The 23,740-nt window shown below is 47.2% G+C and overlaps 1 protein-coding gene across 5 annotated transcripts in view; it reads left to right on the forward strand.

Moving 5' to 3' along the window:
• Window positions 1–546: 546 nt before the first annotated feature.
• Tsen2 (tRNA splicing endonuclease subunit 2) overlaps window positions 547–23,740 on the forward strand; it is a 40,097-nt gene continuing 16,903 nt past the window's right edge. Inside the window, exons 1-6 of one of the 5 annotated variants that reach the window (XM_052174597.1) lie at window positions 547–600; window positions 3,933–4,141; window positions 6,335–6,416; window positions 12,112–12,148; window positions 17,880–18,396; window positions 19,743–19,820. In XM_052174597.1, coding sequence (XP_052030557.1) covers window positions 3,953–4,141; window positions 6,335–6,416; window positions 12,112–12,148; window positions 17,880–18,396; window positions 19,743–19,820 — 903 coding nt within the window. In that variant the 5' untranslated portion in view covers window positions 547–600; window positions 3,933–3,952. The other 4 variants (XM_052174598.1, XM_052174600.1, XM_052174596.1 and 1 more) reach the window with 4 other exon arrangements.

The following is a 23,740-nucleotide window of genomic DNA, read 5'->3' on the forward strand; positions in this document are numbered from 1 at the left end:
GAATTCCCTCCCTCCGTCAAACAACCTCAGATCCAATCATTAAGTGTAGGTTGCCCCACTAACCTTCATACCATTATTATGTGACCAGTGGGCACATCTTCCCTTGAAGCATTCAGGGTTCATTGCTAAAAAAAATCAATCACACTGAGATCAAGGGCAGGCAGCCTTTTGAGGCAGGTCGCTTATCTCATCTCTAAAAAATGGACCTTGTGTTGGAACCCCCAGGCAGTGAGCACTGGAGATGCAAAGGCAGGTGGATCTCCGTGGGTTCAAGGCCAGTCTGGGCTACATAGTGAGTTCCAGGCAAACCAAGGCTGTACAGTGAGACCTATGTAACCTCAAAAGGAAATACACACACACACACCTTGATATTGCTGTGAGGATTAAGGCGGGATAAATTACCCCTTAGACTTCCTTGTTAGATTTAGTTGTGGGATGGGACAGAATGTATCGCCTGCGGTACTCTGCAGGCGTGCTGTGCTAGGACGTAGCCGGTCGCTTTTGCGGCTGCGCGCAACTGTTTTTGCGGCCGCACTGCTTGACGGCTGCAGCACCGCCCCCAGGTTGCCGGGTAACGGTGGGCGCGCGTGGCCGAGTAAGGTAAGACTGACGGGAGTCGGAAGCCGGCCGGTTTCTTGTGTTCTGTGTCCAGCGTGTGAGCGGCTTCAGGCGTGAGTGGGGTGGGGGCTGGCTGTCACTCAAGCGCGCGCGGGCACCGCGTCCTGACCGCTGCCGAGCACTTCGCTGACAGATGGCGATTGCCCCAGACCCACGCCGGTCTGCCTTGGCCCTCAGCCCTGCACCCCAGCTCGGGAGATGCAAGTGTGGTTTCAAATGATGAGGCGCCCACGAGGGGGTGAGGATGGGACTCGGTTGGCAGCCTAGTTCTGCTCCCAGCACCACGTCAAACCAAGCTGCTGCCCGCCTGTAAGCCCAACTTCCAGAGGTGGAGGCAAAGAGGATCCGCTGTTTTTAAGGCCATCCTCAGCTATGTATCAAGTTTGAAGCCAGCCTGGGCTACGTGCGGCCTCAAATAAATAAATAAATAAATAAATGATAAGAGACCACGGGTGAGTTTTGCCATAAGGGAGGCTTCTTTGACACCTGACCCAAGAGTGTTGGGAAACTATATGGATCCACCTCTTCCTGTATGGCTTGTGCTTGGATTGACACTTAGGAGCATATATATGAAATATATAAAAAGGGTTGGGCTGATCAGGGGGTGTGATGGTTCATGCCTTTAGCCGTAGCACATGGGAAGCTGGGGAAGAAAGATCATAGTTTAAAGCTAGCCAAAGCTACAAAGCAAGACCATGTGTCAGCAAAACCAAAACTTTTAAATGAATATTAGGCCAGCAGGTTAAGGGAAGAAGGAAGGACAGGCCTTGCTTTCGATGGACAGAAATATGTTTTGAGGTGCTCTGGCGTCAGGTGTGGGCAGGTTTCTCCTTAACAGTCTTTGAGGATACATTCACACACACACACACACACACACAGGCACCAAGTCATTCTTCTCACTTGTACAGTGGGAATGAGAACGTGGCTGGGCAGGGACTCTGGCTCCTTTGATAGAGCATTTTCTTTGAATGAGCCAGACCCTGGTGTTCAATTCCCAGCACTAAGAAAAGAAGCAATTAAAAGCCTTTGTATCCAGTCCTCCAGACCCTCCCCCCCTACCCCCCCCCCCGTTCTGGTCTGGTGTACCCTATTCATATGTAACTGCATGTATGTATCTGCACTATGACGTGTAACACTCGAGTGCTTGGTTCCCCGGGGAGGCCAGAAGAGGATATCTGATCCCCTGCAACTAGAGTCGCAGGTGGGTAGAAGCCACCGAGTGAGTGCTGGGAATTGAACCTGGGTCTACCAGATGAGTAGCCATTGTCTTAACTACTTCCTAAGCCTCTCTCTGCATCCCCGTGCATGGGTATCTTTTTTTTTTTTAATCCCTCTGTTTTTTTTTTCTTTTTTTTGGGGGGGGGGGGATTTGGTTTTTTCGAGACAGGGTTTCTCTGTGTAGCCCTGGCTGTCCTGGAACTCACTCTGTAGACCAGGCTGGCCTCGAACTCAGAAATCCGCCTGCCTCTGCCTCCCAGAGTGCTGGGATTACAGGTGTGCGCCACCATCGCCCGGCTGTGCATGGGTATCTTTGACAGTCACTTGTCAGTTGTTCTAACTTTACTTCCTTGGTCCGTGTTTCTTTCTCTCTTTATTGGAGTTCCTAGCTTTATGAGAAGTACCATGAACACCTTGGCATGTTTTTATTATTACCAACAACAACAATAACAATAACACTGTTTTGCCAGTGTTTGCCTGCCTGTGTGTCTTGTCTGTGCTTAACATGCATGCAGTGCCCACAGAGGCCAAAAGAGGGCACTGTATCCTTGGGACTAGAATTGCAGATGGGCCTGAACTATCACGTGGCTGCTGAGGATGGAACCTGAGTCTTCTAAAGGAGCAGGCAGTGCTCCTGCCACATCATTTCTTTTTAATGGTCATGAAATGTTAAAGCCACCTACCTCCTCAGGCCCAGCTCTCTGTTACCTAATGAAGGCTGGTTTGAGGGGAAGGGCACCCAGGCCATCAGTCACATTTTGTCCTTTGTGAGGGATTTGTGTAGATGGCCTGAGAGCTCCCTGAACCCTGACAGTTTAAGTCATGTGTAACCTGACGCTAGACAGCTGCCGGTTCAGTTCCCCCACCCACCTGCTGGAGCCTCTGTGAGTTGGAATGCACACACTTGCATGGGCTGTGGCTCCACAGTGCTCTGTGCTGATTGCTGGCAGCAGCTCCAAGTTAGATCCAACTTGCTCTCGTGTGTGTGTGTGTGTGTGTGTGTGTGTGTGTGTGTGTGTGTGTTCCACACGTTTTGTCTCCTCGGGTTGGAGTAAGACCCAGAATAAGGAGGTGGTCTGCTTCCTTGGGTCGGTCCTTCTAGGTAATTCTCTACCTGTTTAGCAGCTGTGTGGCATCTCGTTCAGACCTAGACCACAGTGAACAGATGCAGCCTGCGCCCGAGCGGAACCCACAGAAAGCGGGTCCTCCAGCCCTGCAGTTAATCCAGTGCCGTCATTCACAGGGCCCTCTACAGCCCTCACTGACACGAGTGTTGCCTTGGCTGCAAGATGGCATTGTTGGCGCTCACTCCATAACCAGGACCACCAGTGTATGGGTGAGGCCACTCTACCAGGTCCTGTCCTGCGAACCGTGGCTGTGAGAAGCTGGTTTCCTCCCCGCTTATAGATGAACTAAAGCCCAGAGGCTGGGGGACTTTGGCCCAAGGTTTTACAGCTAAGATGTAGCAACGTCCTGATTTTGGTGTGTGCACTGCGGGAGCTAGCACACATAGGATACAGCACGGACAGCCTGGCTTCAGTCCCTGCACACACCCACTGGCATTTGAGGGGACATAGCTGGCCCTGAAATGACAGTGACTCTGCTATGATTCATGGATTTCCTTTTAAAAGTGGGAGCTAGGCATGGAGACTCACACCTCAAATCTCGGCTTGGGAAGTAGAGAGACAGGAGGACCAGGAGTTCATGGTCATCCTCACCTACATGGCTCAAGGTCAGCCTGGACCACACAAAACTTGTCTCAATGGAGCAAACAGAGCCCTGAGGACTGACTGCCCCCAGATTATGATGTTTCTTAAGGTGGATCTTCAGAAGATGGAGGTCTTACTGGACTAATTCTGCCAAAGACATAGTCTTGGTTTTATCTCTTCACCCACTTTCTATCCAGTATCTATGAGTATTAGCAGTCCCTGGGAGACACTGAATGTTGGTTGGAGAAAAGAAAGTATGTTGTCCTTAAAGGCAGGAATTCTCAGGACACATAGCTAGGCCTTGGTGTTACCAGCTTCAGTTAAGGCGATGGCACTGGCTTCTTAGAGGTCTTAGTGTCTGACTGGTTCCCCTCCTTTGTCCTCTAGGGACCTGTTATCCTTGAAGAATGGCAGAGGCTGTCTTCCGTGCTCCAAAGAGGAAAAGAAGAGTGTACGAGAGTTACGAGTCACCACTGCCCATCCCCTTTGGTCAGGACCAAGGTCTCAGGAAGGAATTCCGAGTATTCCAGGCTGAAATGATTAGCAACAATGTGGTGGTGCGGGGAGCAGAGGACATGGAGCAGCTGTATGGGAAGGTAAGTCCCGACCATTTCCCGTTCCTTCCTGGCAACACCCCAGTAGCCACCTCCTTCTCCAGGCTCCCAGAACAAGCCATACACAGCAGCTCTAAAACATCAACTGTGAGCCTGAAAACCAGACATGCCCAAGCACAAACTCACATTCAACAACACATGGGGTGAAGCAGTGAATAGTAAAGACAAAGAAGTGATTTACAGAAAGATAATAAGTAATGACTTGACAGTCACCCCTACTGACTTCTGTCCCTTCCCAGAGGTCACTACACAGTGGCCCAGGGCCCATGAGCCAGGGCCTGTGGAAAGTTCCCCGCATCTCTGCTCTCTCCTTGCTGGCACTTGTTAGACAGGACAACAGATGAGACCCGCTCTCCATATCCTTCTTATTGCTGGGACATTTTAAAAGCCAGCCTGTTGGAGAGATGGCTCAGCAGTTAAGAGCAGTGACTTGCTTTTCCAGAGGTCCCAGATCTTATTCCCAACACCAATATGGCAGTTCACAGTTGTCTGTAATTCCAGTTCCAGATGATTCGGCACCCTCTTCTGGCCTCTGAAGGCACCAGGCATATATGGTAAACAGATAGACATAGATCCAGGCAAAACACCTATACACATAAAATTTAAGTGATTGGCTCTTAAAAAGTAGTTTTGTTTTGTTTTTTTACATAAACTGATTGAGATGTAGTTTATAGCCATGACGTTCGCTCCTTATAAGCATACCTTTAATTCAGTGACATTAAAAACTTATGGAGCAGTTTCCAGTGTCGGGGTTTGCTAGTTTGGTTTGGTGCTGGGGTTTGCACTGAGGGCCTCGTGTTCCACCTCTGAACTGTACCTACCACCCCCACGGGAAGATATTACCTATGACAGTGAATCCTGCTCCTGTTCCCAGCTCAGGACAGATGATGGGCATTCTGCCTCTCTTCCACCTTCACTAGAGTTTACAGTGATGTCAGTGGCCTCAGCGCTGGGGTTCCTGGGGACCTGATGCATTATGTCCTCACTGGGTCCTGTCTGTCTTCAGTTCCCTGCCAAGGCCTTTGTTTGTGAATAAGGTAAAATGAGGCTTTGCACATATACTGGACAAGTTTTAATCATCTTATTACTATTTGATTTTTTTTTCTGTTTATTTATAATCAAGAACAGGGAAATTATGTATTTAAGGGGAACCAGCAGGAAAGAGAGGGGCAAGTCCTCTCCAGAGTATGAAAGAATCCAAGAACACCTAGGTCTGCAGTGGGTATAGCTCTCATTCCCAGGTATACTGTGTTCCTGAGCCACAGGTGAGAAGAAGCCACCCCTGCCTGTTCTGGTGCCTTCAGGATGCCAGATACAAGCCAGGGTAACTCGGTGTGAGAGACAAGCTAGAACTGAGAGCTGGGGTGCTACAGAGATGGATCCATGAGCGGGTACACTGGTCCTCAATTCAGACCCCAGCCCCGTTGGGAAATAGTCAGCATTGATGGCATGCAGATGTGCATACATGCACCTGCACTCCCACATGTGCTCCTACAAACCCACATATGCATCTATGCACCTACACTCCCACATATGTACACATTCAGCTGTACACGCACATATGCATACATACACCTGCACACCCACATATGCATCCATGCATCTGCACACCCACATGTGCACACATGTACCTGCACTCCCACATATGCACACATGTACCTGCATACCCACATATGCACACATGCACCTGCACACCCACATATGCACACATGCACCTGCACTCCCACATATGCACACATGCACCTGCACTCCCACATATGCACACATGCACCTGCACTCCCACATATGCACACATGCACCTGCACACCCACATATGCACACATGCACCTGCACACCCACATATGCACACATGCACCTGCACTCCCACATATGCATACATGAACCTTTACATCCATATATGCATACATACACCTGCACACCGACATGTGCACACATGCACCTGAACTCCCACATATGCACACATGCACCTGCACACCTCATGTACATACATGCACCTGCACTCCACATATGCATACTGTACCCGCACACCCACATGTTCACACTTGCACATGAACATCTACACACACTACAGAGGAGGGAATGTATGATCATTAGGAAATCAGGGAAGCGTGAGGCTGTTGAATAGTTCTATTCCACTGCAGCTGCAAACCTAACAACCATGTTTCTTCTTGAAAGGGTTACTTTGGAAAAGGGATTCTTTCCAGAAGTCGTCCGAACTTCACAATCTCCAATCCCAAGCTGGCTGCCAGATGGAAAGGTAAGCGTGTAGCTTTCTTTGGTGCTTACTTGTCCTGGTAAGATGGTAAGTTCTGGAAGAGAGGCAACACTGACAACGAAGAACAGAGCAGCTACAAGAATTTGCATCAAAACAGGTATTTGTTCTGTTTAGGTTGACTTGGTTTTGACTATCTCACTACTTAGCCCAGGCTGGCCTTGAACTCAGAATCTCCCATCTGCCAGCAGATCAGGCAGAAAGATCTTTTATAGTTCTTGGAAATGCATTTCACCTTCCTTCTGGAATGGCTAGAAGTCTTACACATATAGGGCCTTGATTTCAATCCTTTGCCCCTCAAAGACAGGAAAACTATTAACTGGGCTTTCTGGTTGCCCTTTGCCGGGTAGGATGCTATGTGTGTAGGAACTTCCCCTGCCCGTGCTGCTGTCAAAACGAGCTTCGTGGTTTATTCGCAGAGGTAGAGTTTACAATAACCATGGCATTGTTAAGCATATTTATTAATGTGAGGCTGGAGGTGAGACAACTTGGTAGATAAAAGTACTTATCATCAATCGTTATGACTGAGTTAGATCTCCCAGATGGGCCCTGTATTAGAGCTCGTGGGGTGGGGGCATATACATATATTTATATATACATATGTTGGTATATATGTATATGTGCGGTGATTTGTTCATATATATTTATATGATTTATTAGAGTGGCTTACAGGCTGTGGACCAGCTAGTCCAACAGTGGCTGTCTGTCTCTTGACAGGAAGTCCAAGAATCCAACAGTCCTTTAGTCCACAATACTGGATGTCTTAGCTGGTCTTTAGTATCTCTTGGAATCCTGAAGAAGTAGGCTCTAATGCCAGTGAAGGAGTGCCCCAGCAGCAGGATAGATGAACTGGAGAGTGAGGGCAAGCAGGCAAAAAGCAAAAGCTTCCTTCTTCTGGGTCCTCTTATGTGGGCTGCCACCAGAAGGTGTGGACAGGTTTAGGGTGGGTCTACCTCAGATCATCCAATCAAGAAAAACTCCTCGCTAGACAGTGGTGGCGCACGCCTGTGATCCCAGCACTTGGGAGGCAGAGGCAGGCGGCCTTCTGACTTTGAGGCCAGCTTGGTCTACAGAGTGAGTTCCAGGACAGCCAGGGCTATACAGAGAAACCCTGTCTCTAAAAAGAAGAAAAAGGAAAAAAAAGAAAAACTCCTCACACCTGTATCCAGAAGCTTACCTTTTTTTAATTAATTCCAAAAGTAGTCAAATTATCCCAAACCCATATGGTGGAAAGAGAGAATTGATTAGTAAGTTGTCCTTTGACCTCCACACACATACACACAACACACATACACACATACACACAACACACATACACACACACAAATAAATGGAATTTAACATTTAAACTAATTAATGTGCATAGCTCCTTAATTTACAATTCTTTTCTCCTAATACATTTTCCAAGGCATCTTCATGACAATTAATTAAGCAATACCAGTAAGTTAAAACATAAAAGAATTGCCAGGCATTGTGGTATATGCCTTTAATCCCAGGACTCAGGAGGAGTTCATTGCCAGCGTGGCTGGTTCCAAGATAACCAGAGCTACAGAGCCTGTCTTGACAAAGCCACAAAATAACTAAATAAGTAGATGCATATGTACATACATATATACATTTATTTTAAAAATTTTAAAGAATTTTTTTAAAGCTAAGTATAGTGGCTCAGACCTACTGCCGGGAGCCAGCCTGATCTGGAATGTTTTGAAATAAGACACAGCACTGGATGGACAGGTAGCTTTAAAGACTGATGGTCTTCCAACATAGTTTTAAAGACTGATGGTCTCAGAGGTAGCCTTAAAGACTGATGGTTTCTGGCCTTCTAGCTCTCTATACTGAAGGCTTGCTGATAACTTATAAAAAAAATCCTAGGGCTGGAGAGATGGCTCAGTGGTTAAGAGCACTGACTGCTCTTCCGAAGGTCCTGAGTTCAAATCCCAGCAACCACATTGTGGCTCACAACCATCTGTAATGAGATCTGATGCCCTCTTCTGGTGTGTACTTACATATAATAAATAAATATTAAAAAAAAAAAAAAAAAAAAAAAAGATGCCGGGGCTGGTGAGATGGCTCAGTGGTTAAGAGCACTGACTACTCTTCCAGAGGACCCGAGTTCAAATCCCAGCAACCACATGGTGGCTCATAACCATCCGTAATGAGATCTGATGCCCTCTTCTGGTGTGTCTGAAGACAGCTACAGTGTACTTACATATAATAATAAATAAATCTTTAAAAAAAAAAAAAATCCTAAAAACATTCCTGCTTATTTTGTGGTTAAAAAACACTGGCTTGGGCAATTAGCACCTGATACCTAACAACTGGGAACTAAGTAGAAATGTATTGCTATTGCTCCCTTCTCTGTCCAGGCAGCCCAAAGCCTCTCTGGCTAGGCTGATTAACTCTTGGTGAACCAGAGAGGAAGGAAAGGAAAAGAACGAAAATGCTTTATACAGGCAAATATGCACAGACATGTACACATTCATACATACATTAACACATTCATTCACATTCTCATTTATACATTAACACATTCACATTTTTGTTGGGCTTTATACACTCCACAAGTATTCATTGCATGCTTACATATACACCTATACCTAAATATGTACGTTATAGTCAGTCAGACATATAGATTGGACGGATGGACGGACGGATGGGACAGAGCCACCCAAGTCAAACTATTCAACCAAAAACTTTATTTCTTTTCTCTGGCCTTTTTATACTTGCTTTGACAAAAACTTCTTTAGAAAATTACCTCAGATAAAATGTTAGATAAAATGAGAGTTACAAAGGATGTTGATATTAGATTCAAAGTAGTGTTTCATTCTGCAAGCTCATTATAAGTTCAGAGCAACAGTTTTTTTCATGGCCTTGCCTTATCCTGTGCACACCTGTGGCTATCTCCTCAGACCTAAATGCTTTTTCTTGAACATAAATTTGTCCTAAGTCTATTTCTCCTATTAATGTGATTGTGAAAGCTCATTGTGTTTGTTACTATGCAGCCTTTACTTACTACGTGAGGAGGAGGCACATTCTATTCTTGATTCTAACTTAGCAAAACAAATAAAACCACCTCTTAAAACTTTCTTCCTAAAATTATTTGAATCGAATAAGGAATTCTATAGAATCATTAATTCATCTAAACAACATTAATTCATGAAAGTTCATCTTTATGTTGATCTGCAGGAAATCTGCTCGATAGGGTGGGCTAATGCCCAGGGGTTGTTATATTAATTTAATAATGACAGGAAAGGCATATCAGCTGCAAGAAGCAATCCTGAGATGAAGTCTCTTTGGAACCTCACCTTCGAGCTCACCCATCACAGCCTACCTGGTAGCCTTAGCCTTAGAAACACAGAGCAGGATGGGCTGTGGCCTTACTGTGATATTAAATGAGACTGTGAAGCTGTGAGCTATGGGTAAACCAAAATGGAGGCCTAAGAAGATGCATTTGGGGTCTTAAGAGATGGCTCAGCCTTTAAGAGCACTGGCTGCTCTTGTATAGACCCAGGTTCAAGTCTTAGCACCCACATGGCAGCTCACAGACATCCATTACACTAGCCCCAGGCTCCACCACCGCCCATCTAAAAATGTTTCTTTTTAAGAAGGAAATCCATACTGTTTTTGAAGATGAAAGGATTTGAGGAGGTAGATATTAGACCTGACTTAAAAATTCCACAGTGTACACAATGGAAGCTATGTTACCTGTACCAGTTAAAAAGTAAGAATAAAGCCAAACCTGATGGTGTAGTTCTGATATCCTAGTATCTCAGTGCTAGGAGACTGAGAGGAGGCTTGTGAATTCAAGGCAGCCTGGGCTGCCTGCAAATGGACAGTCAATCAATCAATAAATAAATAATGGAATGAAAGTAAAAGCCAGGCATGGTGAAACACACTGAAATCTTAGCAGTGTAGATTAGAAGCACTGAAACAGGAGGATTGCTGTGACTTTGAGGCTAGCCTATTACATAGCCAGACCCTGTCTTTAAAATGAAGGACAAAAAAAGGATGTTGCAGGATTTGTCTAGTGTGTGGACAGCCTGGGTTCTGTCCCCAGCACACAGCAAGAGCTGTGGGTGGAGCCCAAAAGGGAAGTCAGGCTTTGCAGATCTGTCTTAGAAGCTCATCAGTGGTAAAATTTAAATATTTCATAGTAATCCTTCTTTTGTAGAAATATTCAGGGCTGGAAAGATGGCTCAGCCATTAAGAGCACTTACTGGTTTTGCCCAAGACTCAAGTTGGGCTCAACAATCACAACCCTCTGAACTCCAGCTACACCCATACACACACACACACACACACACACACACGCACACGCGCACGCACACAAGCACACAAGCACATGCTCATACACTTAGATAAACACCCTCTCTCTCTCTCTCTTTCACTCTCTTTCACTCTCTCTCTCTCTCTCTCTCTCTCTCTCCCTCGCTCTCTCTGTCTCACACACACACACATACATAGGAATAAAACTTTAAAGTCCTAAAGGCAGTCAGAGCAATGCACACCTTTAATTCCAGCACTCTAGAGGTAGAGGCAGGCAGAAGTCTGTGAGTTCAAGGCTAGCCTGATCTACATAGCAAGTTCCAGGCCAGCCAGGGCTATATAATGTGACCCTGTCTCAATATAAATAAACACATATTTTTTTAATCAATTGGCTAGGTCTATCCACTTGGCTATATAACTCCCCTGGCAGTAGCTGTCTTAGGGAACAGTCATCTACTGTTCAGCCTTCATGAGAGAGACTTGTCCATTGTCTCCTGTCAGAATGCCTCCGTTTCATAAACTACCCCAGAATCCATCTCAGCAGACTCTTGCCTCCTCCTAGGCATCAAGCTGAGGAGCCTCCAGCCAAGCCTCCTTAGCCTGCAGGTGAGGCTTGTCTCAGTCAGTGTTCTGTTGATGTGAAGAGCTGGGCTGGCTTACAGTTTCAGAAGTCTAGTTCATTATCATCATGGTGGGAAGCATGCCAGCGTGCAGGCAGACATGGTGCTGGAGGAGCAGCTGAGAATTCTACATGAAGACCCACAGACAGCAGGAAGAGAGAAAGAGACCGTGGGCTTTTTGAAACCTCAAAGCCTATCCCCAGTGACACACTTCCTCCAACAAGGCCACACCTACTAATCCTTTCAAATAGGGCCACCCCTTAGTGACCAAGTAAGTATTCACATATGAGCTTATGGGGAGCCATTCTTATTCAAACCACCACAAGGCTGAATTTGGGAAAGGAGACAACTTATCCTAAAGGCGGAATGAGGAGCAGGAGTAAAAGCTAGACCATTGAGTGACCTGAAAGACACTTTGAAAGAAAGGCCTTATCCCACTTGATACCCAGAGGTAGACTCAAGCCCCCAACTCCCACTCCAAACCACGCCACCATCAAGGGTCTCCCCAGCTAGAGGGAAAATGAAAGCTAAGCTTATACCAGGGCCCAAGCATCCCACAGATGAACTGTCCCCTTACATATCTGTGTTTCTGAGCTGGAGCTAAGGCTCTGAGGACCTATCTGAGCCAGCTAGAGGTTGTGGATGGACGGAAGGACAGCAGTCAGAAGCTGGCTGTGGCCAGTAGTTATGTGACTGTGTGGATCTTGAAATTATCTGTCTTTTTAGGGTTTTAGTGGGTTTTATTCCCACTAAGAAAGTCTGTCTGGAACTAATAGAACGTCTTTCTGTTCCAGGTGTGCAGACAGACATGCCTATAATCACCTCAGAGAAGTAAGTGAGGGCCGCCTTGGCTTCCGTGTGGCTGCGTCTTCTCGGGTCTGGTGTTAGGTAGTCTGTGATGACAACACTCTGCGCCTTCGTTTTCTCCTGGGGGTAGATAGTGCTCAAAAACCGAGTGTGGATTTAATGTGGCTCAAGTCCCATCTGCATGTGTTGTTTGTTCAGGTCACCCTCCCCAAACACCAACTGCTGTCAGTCATATCTAGAATGTGTTATAAAGTCCTGAGACTTGTTCTAAGCAGGTCTCCCAGCGGCGTGGGTAGATGGCCCTGCCCTCTTGCTTGCTCAACACTAGAGTCAAAGGGTCTCGCACAAGTTCCTGCCAACTCCTCTTACACATCCTGGAAGCATTCCCCACCTTCACAGTCACCTGCACAGAACCTAACTGATCCCAACATGTCACTCCCAGGATTTCTTCCCCCATGATGCCATGTACAGCCCAGATACTGAGCCCATGGCCCCTTCCCTGTGCCATCTCTCACAGGCTTGGGTTCACAGTCAGTTCCCGGATATCAAGGCCAGACCTCTCTCCCATCTCTCTGTAGCGTGGACTTTAGCAGTCCCTTGATAAGATTAGGACTAAGTGGTGGCTCCTGCCTGTAAGATCAGCACTGAGACAGTAGGATTGCTATAAGTTCAAGGCCAGCTTGATCTGTTCCAGTCTAGCCTGGACTAGAGAGTAGTCCTCTTTTCTTGAGGTTATCTTGTCTTGCTGTGATGAAAAGCCATGACCAGAACAACTCGCGGAGGAAAGGGTTAAATTCTGCTACTGTTTCTACACCACAGTTTACCATCATAGGAAGTCAGGATAGGAACTCAAACATGGCAAGAACCTGGAAGCAGGAGCTGATGCAGCAGCCATGGACCGGTGTTACTTACTGCCTTGCTCCTCGTGGCTCTCAGCCTGCCTTCTTGTTTGTTTGTTTGTTTGTTTGTTTTCAAGACAGGGTTTCTCTGTAGCTCTGGCTGTCCTGGAATTCACTCTGTAGACCAGGCTGTCCTTGGACTCAGAAATCTGCCTGCCTCTGCCTCCCAAGTGCTGGGATTAAAGGAGTGTGCTGTGCCCCACAACTGCCCGACCTCAGCCTGCTTTCTTATAGCACCTAGGACAACCAGCCCAAGGATGGCATCATCCACAATGGGCTGGGTCCTCTCCCATCAATCACTAATTAAGAAAACTGCCTCCAGTCTGATTTTATAGAATCATCTTCTTAATTGAGACTCCCTGCTCTTACATGACTTGTAGCTTATGTCAAGCTGACGTAAAACTAGCCAGCGTGTCCCTTTCTCCTAAAACAAAACACGTCTATTCATGTCAAACCTCATTGTATGCTCTAGTTCAGACCCCAGCCCCTCTGTAGAGCCTCATTATGCCAAGTTCACAGTGATGTTCCCCCCTTCTAGCCCACCATGGCAGGCAGACTCATGGCTATGCCCAGCTGGCAAGCAGAATATCCGGGAGGCATGTCCCCAGGCCAGGCTCAGAGGGGGCCTTACTTAGAACCTGACAGAACCCCCATCCCTGGAAGGCCAAGTGCTCAGGTCACTGTACTCAAAGCTAGGATTCAGAGCGAGGCGGTGAGGACCCTCCTGACCAGGCCACCCCTGTCTGAGGATGTGAGTCCCAGACAGCTCCCTGAAGAGCATTGCTCGTTAGCACTGCAGTATCTACAGTCTGAGCGTCCAGAGATGGCCCCTCAGCTCTTGTGTTTCCTCCAGCTGCCAGCCCAAAGCACTACAGACTCAGTGACTTAAACAACAGAAGTAGATCTTCAGTTCTAGAAGCCGAAAGTCTAAAATGCAGGTATCTGCAAGGCTACCTCCCTCTAGAGGGCACAGGAGAACATTTCCTGCAAATCTCAGCTTCTGGTGGTGCATGCAGCCCTCAGCGTTCTTGGCCAATCCTTCCTGCTCCCATTATATTCATTCATTCATTCATTCATTCTCTCTCTCTCTCTCTCTCTCTCTCTCTCTCTCTCCTCCCCTCGTGTGTGTGTGTGTGTGTCTCCTTGTCTGCCTGTGTTTCCTCCTCCTGATAAGTACACCAGTAAGGATGACCTCATCTTAAAAATTGAAGAAATACACTAATGGAATAGCTTTCCCTTGAGTAAGTGGGCTCACCTCCAGAGTGAGTGGAATCCACACATGAGAACAATTAAAGCAACTGTTTATGGCAGTGATGCTGGAGTATGTTGTATGAAAGACGCTGTGCATGTGACAGACTTCTCTCTTGTCTCCTAAGTCCTCACCGCATCCCCATGAAGACTTCCCATCCTCTTCATATCCGTGTTCTGCAAGTAAGGAACTGAACCATGGGAAGTTAAGTTCTTCACTCAGGTTAGAATGGGCCTTCAGGAATGGATCTGGGAGAGGCATGTTCAGGGCGTGAGAGCCTGAGAGGCGTGGTTTGCTTCCAGTCCTAGCGGCTGCCTCTTCCCTCTGCCCTTTGACTCTTTGCTTCAACTCTCTTCCAGGACTTGACTGTTTAAGAGTTTCCAGCCAGCAGGAGGTCACCGCCCTGGGACCCACGCACCACAGACCTAGGCTATTTGCTGTCTACCTCTTATATTTCCGATCTCACTTGGGATTTCTTCTTCACAGTCCCATGGCCTCTCTCGTTGAAGTATTAGGTCATCTGAGAGATAAGGCAGGAAGGCAGTGGCTGTGGCGTGTGACAGAAGAGTGGAGAGGCTGAGATGCCAGTGGCTCAGCCCAGACTCAGAAGAGTCGGGTCCAGAGCTATGTGTAGTTTTTAATGCAATGTGTACTGAGACAAATCAAGTTGTGTTTTACACTACCCGAGGGCCTCACAGTAAGAGGGCAGGCAGGTAACTTCTTGGGCACATCTGTGCTGCACCCACACACCTCATCTCAGCTCATCCTCTCCACAACCCCCGAGGTGGCAGCGAGTAGGCGAGGCTCCCAGCCTGAGAAGTGATGGTCACACAGCAAGTATGCCGCTCTGTAGCAGGGACCTGAGTTCACGTCTGCCCTGCCCAGGCCTCGGGATGGGATGGAGTAGAGCCCTGTGTGCTTGCTCTGGAGTGGCACAAAGGAGGCAGCGGGCTGAACCTTCAGTTAAATGGCTCTTTCAATGCGCTTTTTGGTTTTGGGGTTTTTACTAGTTTGGGGGGCATTTTTTTGTTGTTTTCTGGGGGGGTTTATTGTTGTTGGGGTTTTTTGTTTTTGTTTTTGGCTATACTTTTACTCTTTATTTATTTATTTATTTATTTATTTATTTATTTATTTATTTATTTATTTTGGTATGCCAGAAATCTTACCATGTAGCTGGCTTAAAATATGCAATCCAAAAAAAAAAAAAAAATCAAAACATGCAATCCTCCTGCCTTTATCCTATAGGTGCTGGAAGAACACACTTGCACTGCTGACACATTTTTAAGTCAAGGATTCTGATGTATCTTATAGAACCCTTCTCCTACAATAAGGTACATCAACACAGAAGTTTGTGTTCAAATAACAGAAGTCCAGAGGATGGAGAAGTGGCTCTGTGGCTATGAGCTCTCACTGAACTTACAGAGGACCCAGGACAAATTCCCAGCACCCATACAGTGGCTCACAATGATCTGCATCAGGAGTCCAGCGCCCTCTTTTGGCCTCCAAGGGTACCACATGCATATGCTGCACAGACATAGACAAACCCACACACATAGACAAAAAAAATAAAATGAACAGGTTCAAAGAACCACAAAACCTCTAGAATCTGCTGCAGTCGCTAGCACAAGAAAACTTTCTAGCTCTTCCTGGCTTTTCGACTGTGTGCACTGGTCACCAGGCCACCATGTCCCCTGATGATGAGAGGTTGTATATAACAAGATCTCGGTGAGCCAGTAGGACTAACATTCTTAATTTTGTGGGAGAGGAAATGGAAGGAAGCAGGAGCTACACAGTGGTGAATGACAGAGTCCAGGCCAAACCCCAAACATGTGCAATACCAGACTAGCTCCGTCTGTTATACTACAGGGTTCAGAGCAGCCCTGCCATATTTAAGTCCAGGGTTGGGGGGAGGCACTTTTTGAGACAGTGTTTTCCTGTGTAGCCCTGGCTGTCCTGGAACTCACTCTGTAGACCAGGCTGGCCTTGAACTCAGAGATCTGCCTGCCTCTGCTTCCAGAGTGTTGGGATCAAAGGCAAGTGCCACCACCCACCTATGTTTCAGTCTTTAAATCTAGAACTCAGCCAGGCCTCGTAGCACAGGCCTATAATACCAGCTACTCAAGAAACCGAAGCAAAAGAATTGGCAAGTTCAAGTCTAGCCTGAATTGGCTGGGCACATGCCTTTAATCTCAACACTTGGGAGGCAGAGGCAGGTGGATTTCTGAGTTCGAGGCCAGCCTGGTCTACAGAGTGAGTTCCAGGACAGCCAGGGCTACACAGAGAAACCCTGTCTCAAGAAAAAAAAAAGTGAGCAGGCTCAGTGATAGGGTGCTTGTTCTTGCTTGCTGAGTAGTAATGTATGAATGAGTCAAGGATTCAGTTCCCAGTGTACAGACAGGGATGCATGCTCATCTGTGTACAGGAAAACCAATGTGAACAGCTTGGAATTCCAGTAAGCCAAAGGGAAGCAGACACCAGCTTTCTAGATGCAAAAGACAGTTTGCCTGCTGGACAGTGTGTGCGCCCTGATATATATCTGGGTATCTGAGCACACAGGTGAAATAAGAGGAGGAACGAAATTACATGTATCCTCAAGGTGGGCAGAGCCACTGGTGTTCGCTGCTAAGGTCAGCCGTCTGCTGGTCTTTGATTTGTAACATGTTCTTATGTCACAGGAACACATCCCAGCAACATCTTTACACAGCCCTGTTGTCTTCACCATAGCCTCTGTACTTTGGCAAATGCTCTTTGAGTATAGAAATTTAATGAATTACTACACTCTGAGGATTATTATGGGGAACTTATTTTCAAATGTTTGAACATATGTGTGTGTGGTGGTAATCTTGGGTGTCAGTTGAAGATTGCTTCTGTCAGATTAGTCTACAGAGGCACTCTTCTCAACTGCTAACAGGTGGAGGAGAGCCCTGGACCACTGTCTCTAGGCAGGTGGTTCTGGGCTCAACTGACTGTGAGCCAAAGAGTCAGCCAGAAGCAGAGTTCCTCCAAGGTCTTTGCTTGTGTTCCTGCCTCTGGGTCCTGTCTGCAGCTCCTGCCCTGGCGTCCCTTTACGGTGCCGCCTGTGAGCTCTAAGGTGAAATAGGCCCTTTCCCCACCAGTTGCTTTTGGTCAGAGTTTCATCACAACAGTGAGCCAATTTGAACTGTGTATAAGGCCAGTGATGTTCATGTCCACTGATACACTGTAAAAAATAGCGATTGAAATTCACTTTCCAATGCTAAACAAAAGGGTCTTATATCATGATTGTCTGTCAGAAACAGTGTGATAACCAAGATTAAAAATAAGACAAAATGGGTCCCAGCAAAAAGCGGTGTTTTCTCTGACTTATTTGCCGTCGTCTCTTGGTTTTAAATAACATACATTTTCACACTTAGTTAAAAAGAGGTTAATTTTGTCAACATAAGCAAATGATATCAAAGGGTCACTGCTGCTGCTTGTTGCTGGACAGCCAGATGCAGCAGAGTGGAGGCGGCAAGCCACCCTCGAGAAAAACTTGGCATCTTGGTGGGCCACCTTATAGGCTTTTTGGTCACTTTGTTGCCACGGAATTGAGACGCGAGTATGTTATTGACGGTGTTTCTGTTGGCAGGTATCAGCACCGAGTGGAATGGGCCAGGGATTTCCTGCGCAGGCAGGGCCATGATGAGAGCACTGTGCAGAAGATCCTTACGGACTACACAGAACCGCTTGAGCTGCCTCGCAGAAAGGAGAAAGAAGAGACGGCACAGCATGGACCCCTGAGCTCCCAGGCCGACTCCCCCCAGGAAGACAGAGCCGGAAGGGATGAACTTGCTGTGACCCCTGGAGGTGCCGGACAGTCAGACGACCTGCAGGGTCTCAACACACACTCAGACTGCCTGCAGGAGGGGCCTGGCCATGCCACACTCGCTGTGCCTAGTCCTTCTAGCCTTAATGGGCATGGGGTAGAGGACCCCGAGGTTCTGCCCCAGATCCCCTGCCATAGCCAGGAAGCCCTCATTCCGCAGGATGGCCTTTGGCCTGAAGCCAGCAGCCAGGCAGCCGGAGAGAAAAGGGCTGCTCACGAGTGTGTGCTCGTAGAGGAAGAGCTGTGTGGTGTCCAGGAGGAGGCGGCACCGGCTGAGAAGGTGCGTAGAGCAGAGTGCCCTGCTCCGCTCCTCTGGGCTTCAGTTAGTCAGCCACAGTCTGAGAGCAGTGCTGTCGGTCTTGGCTCTTTAAAGAGCCCACATTCAGCCGGGCGGTGGTGGTGCACGTCTGTAATCCCAGCACTTGGGAGACAGAGGCAGGCGGATTTCTGAGTTCAAGGCCAGCCTGGTCTACAGAGTGAGTTCCAGGACAGCCAGGGCTACACAGAGAAACCCTGTCTCGAGAAAAAAAAAAACAAATCTAAAGAGCCCACATTCCTTATTACTCTCACTGCAGTGCTGGGATCCCTCTCCTGTACTAGTCACTGTTGCTCACTAATGCAGACTGTACCGTGACTGGATGTGGATAAGGAACGTGTACCCCTGCGGTCAGTGCCGCCCACAGTTGCAGGCATCTGCTGGGACTGTTGGGCGTGTCCCCTGGAGCCTGTCAGTCATGCCTCCTGCTGGCCAGTGAGAGAGGCCAGCCCACTGGATGCCCTTCCCTTGCCCCTAGGCAGGCCTGCTGTCAGCACTGGGCCTGTGTAATGCTTCTGAGGCTGGCGCTGAAGCACCATGCCAGTTGCACAGCAGTTGTGAGGCCTGTTTTCACTAAAATTCAAGTTTTAAAAAAAAATTATTTTAAAATAAGTTACTCTGTGCCTTGTATGGGAGAGGAAGAAACTCAGGATATTGCCCTATCTCAGGCACGGGTGAATGAATTTTTGACACCTTAGTTCAGGCACACAGCTTGTGAGTGGGGGACACTAACTCCACTGTTGAACTTAGCAAAACCCTGAAGAACATCCTTTCCACATAGGGTTTGGGTTTTTTTTTTTTTTTTAAGTATTTATTTGTTTTACTTATATGAGTACACTGTCGCTCTCTTCTGTCACACCAGAAGAGGGTATCAGATCCCATTACAAATGTTTGTGAGCCACCATGTGGTTGCTGGCAATTGAACTCAGGACCTCTGCAAGAGCAGTCAGTGTTCTTAACCGCTGAACCATCTCTCCAGCTCCCACATAGGTTATTTTTAAAACCTATTTTTTTTTTTTACAGATTTTATCTAACAGCATGGCAAACCCAGTAGAAAAACCTGACAATATTCTGAAACATTGATGAGAAAAGACTCAAGTTGGGTGTGGTGGCATCCCACTACAGCTGAGGCAGACTAGGCTAGCCTTGGCTATGTAGCTCATTGAGTTTATCAAAAAGTGCTCATTGGGGAATTAAGTGTTCATGACAAGTTTGTCCCAAATGGCTGATTTATTCTCTCTCTCTCTCTCTCTCTCTCTCTCTCTCTCTCTCTCTCTCTCTCCCCCCTTTCTCTCTTTCTCTCTTTGTAGTTGCTGAAAAGAAAGAAACTTGTGTGCAGAAGAAATCCATACAGGATCTTTGAGTATCTGCAGCTCAGCCTAGAAGAGGTATGTGTGCATCTTGCTCTCGGCCTTGGGTGAGTCCAACCCTGTGCCCCGTGCGCCTGAACTGCTGAACAGTTCTGTCTCGAATGCTGAGTGTTGCCGTCACCTGCTAGGATGCTGAGCCTCAGCCTGCTTCCATCTGAGAGTGCTGGAGCCGGCTGGAGCTGGCTGGAGCTCCGTGAACTCACTAAAATGGTCAGGGAGAGCTCTGGTTCAAATCCTCAGTGAAGAAACAAAGGAATTCTGAGCGTTTAAGGGGTTTATCTGAGCCCTCCCTCCTTCCCTCCTCCTCCTCCTCCTCTTTTCCTACTCCTCTTTCTCCTCCTCCTCCTGCTCCTCCTCCTTCTAAGATAGGGTCTTGCTGCATATCCCAGGCTAGCTTGAATTTCACAGCCCCTGCCTCAGCTGTGCCAGGATTTGGTTTGTACTACCACAGCCAACTTGAGTCCTTTTCTCATTAAGGTTTCAAAATATTGTCAAGTTTTCTATTGTTTGGTTGGATTTATTTGTTTTGAGGTAGGATATCAGAGGATAGCTCTGGCTACCCAAAAACACATTATATAGACAGCTGGCCACAAATGCATGGAGATCCCCCTAACAGCCTCCTGAGTGCTGGGATTAAAGGTGTGTGGCACCATGCCTGGCTGATTTTTGTCAGCTTTTTAAAAAATGTATTAAGATATACACGGGCAGTGGTGGCGCATGCCTTTAATCCCAGCACTTGGGAGGCAGAGGCAGGAGGATTTCTGAGTTCAAGGCCAGCCTGATCTACAGAGTGAGCTCCAGGACAGTCAGGGCTACACAGAGAAACCCTGTCTGGGGGGTGGGAAGGGGAGATGTACACACTAGTTCATTTATTTGAAGTGTGTAGTGTGTAACCCAGTCTGCAATAAAGGTCATTGGCAGAGTATCTGCCTGGTATTCACAAAGCCCTAGGTCAATCCCGTGTACTGCAAAACAATAAAAACAATTAATAGAAAAATAATACACAGTCCACCTTGTGTGGCCACGTGTGCTACTGGGAGGCTGAAGAAGGGTGATCGTTTGAGCCCAGGAATCCAAAGCCAGCTTGAACAGTATAGCTAGACTCTTTCCAGAACAGAAATTAAAGTTTTTTTAAATTACAGAACCTACTGTTGTTTCATGTGCTGTGTGGCTCTGATCGTGTCCTGACTGCTGAGGGAGTGAGTGCATTCCAGCATTTTCTCTGCAGAATCGGTTAGCGTGTTCCACTCACTGCATGACTGCGTTCTAAGTGTCCTCTACCAACTCCGCCACACTGTCCCTCTCGTGTTGTTCTAGCTGTGGTCGCACTTGGTTGAGACCTCCCTCCCTGCTCCTGCCTTTCTGCTGCAGGAGGTGGTGCGCCCTTGCAAGCTTCTCGGTAGCTCTGCAGTGACCCGGCTCTTCCTCACAGCTCTTGAGGGACGGGCAGGTCTCTGGGAAATTTGCTGTTCTCATCCACGGTGCTCACGTCAGAGCTGTGTCTCTGTGTCTCTAACCCTCCGTTTCCGGTCCTTGCTCGCAGGGAAGCGGGCCAGTGACACAGGCTGAGCAGGGAGCGGTGGTGCTGGGGACAGCACCTTTTCTCTTAGTTCTTCACCTGAGGCTGATAATCTACCCTGAAATGCAGGAGCCACTGGCCACACCTGCCGGTTTTAGTGTAAACTAATTAAACTGAGTAAGTGCAAGTTTCCTTTATCCAGTTGCCCCAGCCACATTTTTGTGTACCAGACAGGCACATGTGACCTCTGAGCTGGACACCATGTAAAACATTCTCACTTTCGTAGACAGAAGAGGCTGGGGCAAAAATGAAATGAGCCCAGCCTGCCCTTTTCTCCATGTTCCCTTCTCCCCTCTGGTGTCCAAGCATCAGACACCATCCGTGTGAGTAGCTAGTTTCCACACAAACATTTGGTTGGTTGGTTGGTTTGTTTGTTTTTGTTTTCTTTGGTTTTAGTTTTTTCTAGACAGGGTTTCTCTGTATAGCCGTCCTGGAACTCACTCTGTAGACCAGGCTGGCCTCAAACTCAGAAATCCGCCTGCCTCTGCCTCCCAGAGTGCTAGGATTAAAGGCGTGTGCCGCCTCCGCCCGGCTCCACACAGACATTTGTGATTACTTTTTATTACTATTAAGATATTGATTCTATCTGTAAAAATAGTTCTACCACAACCTTCTGAATGACTTTCAAAGAGCTCGGATTTCTCTCCATCTCCATATTTAAAGCCTCCTTCCCTGTGCGTTCAGGGAAGCCCTCTGAGCAGCTGCTTTGTCGACTGCTCCCGTGCTGATAGGAAGAAGAGAGGATCATAGCATCTCTTCCCCTGTATCACTTCTATCCTTCATTTAGAGCCACAAAACTAGCTAAGAAAGTGCAGCAGCTTCTGGGGACTAAACAGGACTTTGTGAATACTGGACAGGAGCTCCACCACTGAGCTACCCCAGCCCAAGAGCAAACGAGTTCAAACAACAAATGTCGTAGATGGTAGTAAAAGGCTGACTGCCTTAACCTTACGAGTGAAAAGATTGGGCCCTAAGAGACTAAAACAAATGGTCGGTAGATGGGATTTCAGTATTCGGTGTTGGAGCAACTCATTAACCATGTGGAAAGAGGCCTCAAAATGCATGCAACATACAGCTCAGGGCAGTTAAAGATATGCACGGTGGTGGCACGTGCTTGGGAGGAAGGATCACAAGTTGAAGGCCAGCTTCAGCTACATAGAAAATTTATGCCATCCTGAGCTTCATGAGACCCATCTCAGAAATAATACAAACAGAAACCCAAGGCTGAATACTTACATTATGTAGCTCTGCCCAGTGAATAAGATCTTCTGAAGCTGGGACGTATAGATTGCATGCCAGGGCTGGGGCTATCGATCCATGATGGACTGATCCCTACAGGGCTCCAGGGCCCAGGCTCCTTCCCTAGGAGACCACTGCTCCGAAGAAAAGAGTGGAGACTGAAGTTTCAGAAACTAACTAGCAAACACCACACAGATGCAAACAAGCTCTTTAACTTAAGTGATTGCTGCAGATGTTTCTCTTTGACATTCTAACCTTGTTCACACAGGTTTGTTCTTTTTTACTTAAAAATTAAGTTAGCATACAAAGCATGCTTGTTATGGTATTGTAAGGGTCTGTGATATCCAGGACTCAAATAGTATGTAAACTCAACGCCTGTTTTATTCTGCAGAAGTTCTGCGTGCTGAGGTCTCCCATTACCAAGATAGAGAGACAACCAAGTGAGCTTGCAGGCTCGTTTTAAAGCACATTGGAGTTCCGGGGTAGATGAGCTTTTTCTTACTCTTTGTCTGGGCATTCTGGAACCATTATTTGGAAGTGAAGGCTGGAGCCTGGAGTTTTTTCTATTGGTAATTGAAAAGACTTGCCTAGGCTTGCTTGGACTGGCCCAGTTCGCAGGCCTAGTCTCCTTAACTGCTAATTTGAAGTCTGTCATAGAGTCAGCCTTGCTTCTCAGTTCATACATGTATGTCAGTATACTTTATCTCTTCTTATTGTCCTCTCCTCTGTACTCCCCAAACCCTTGTTCCCATTTTACTGAACCTCCTCGCTGCCCTCAGAGAAGCACACCCTGTTCCACATGGGTCCCATTACCTTCTCCAGTGTCCTGCCCTGAAGGTCTGGTCTCACCGTCTCTGTTTTATTTTTATGGGCAACACATACACATTTAACTCTAGATTCTACATTTGAAGGGGAACCCTGTAGAATTTGGCCTTCTGATCCTGGCTGATTTTGGTTCACAGAACAATTTCCATTTTCCTGCAGACATACCATGTTTCTTTCTGGTTGTTCATATGCATCATGATTTCTTTATCCTTTGCACACAGTAATTATCCTTAGTTGGTGAGAGCCTCCCCAAAGGCCTGTGGCTGACAATTGGGGGAAGGAAGGCTGATAGTAC

The sequence above is a fragment of the Apodemus sylvaticus genome, chromosome 2 (genome assembly GCF_947179515.1).
Source record: "Apodemus sylvaticus chromosome 2, mApoSyl1.1, whole genome shotgun sequence".
Classification (NCBI taxonomy): Eukaryota; Metazoa; Chordata; class Mammalia; order Rodentia; family Muridae; genus Apodemus; species Apodemus sylvaticus.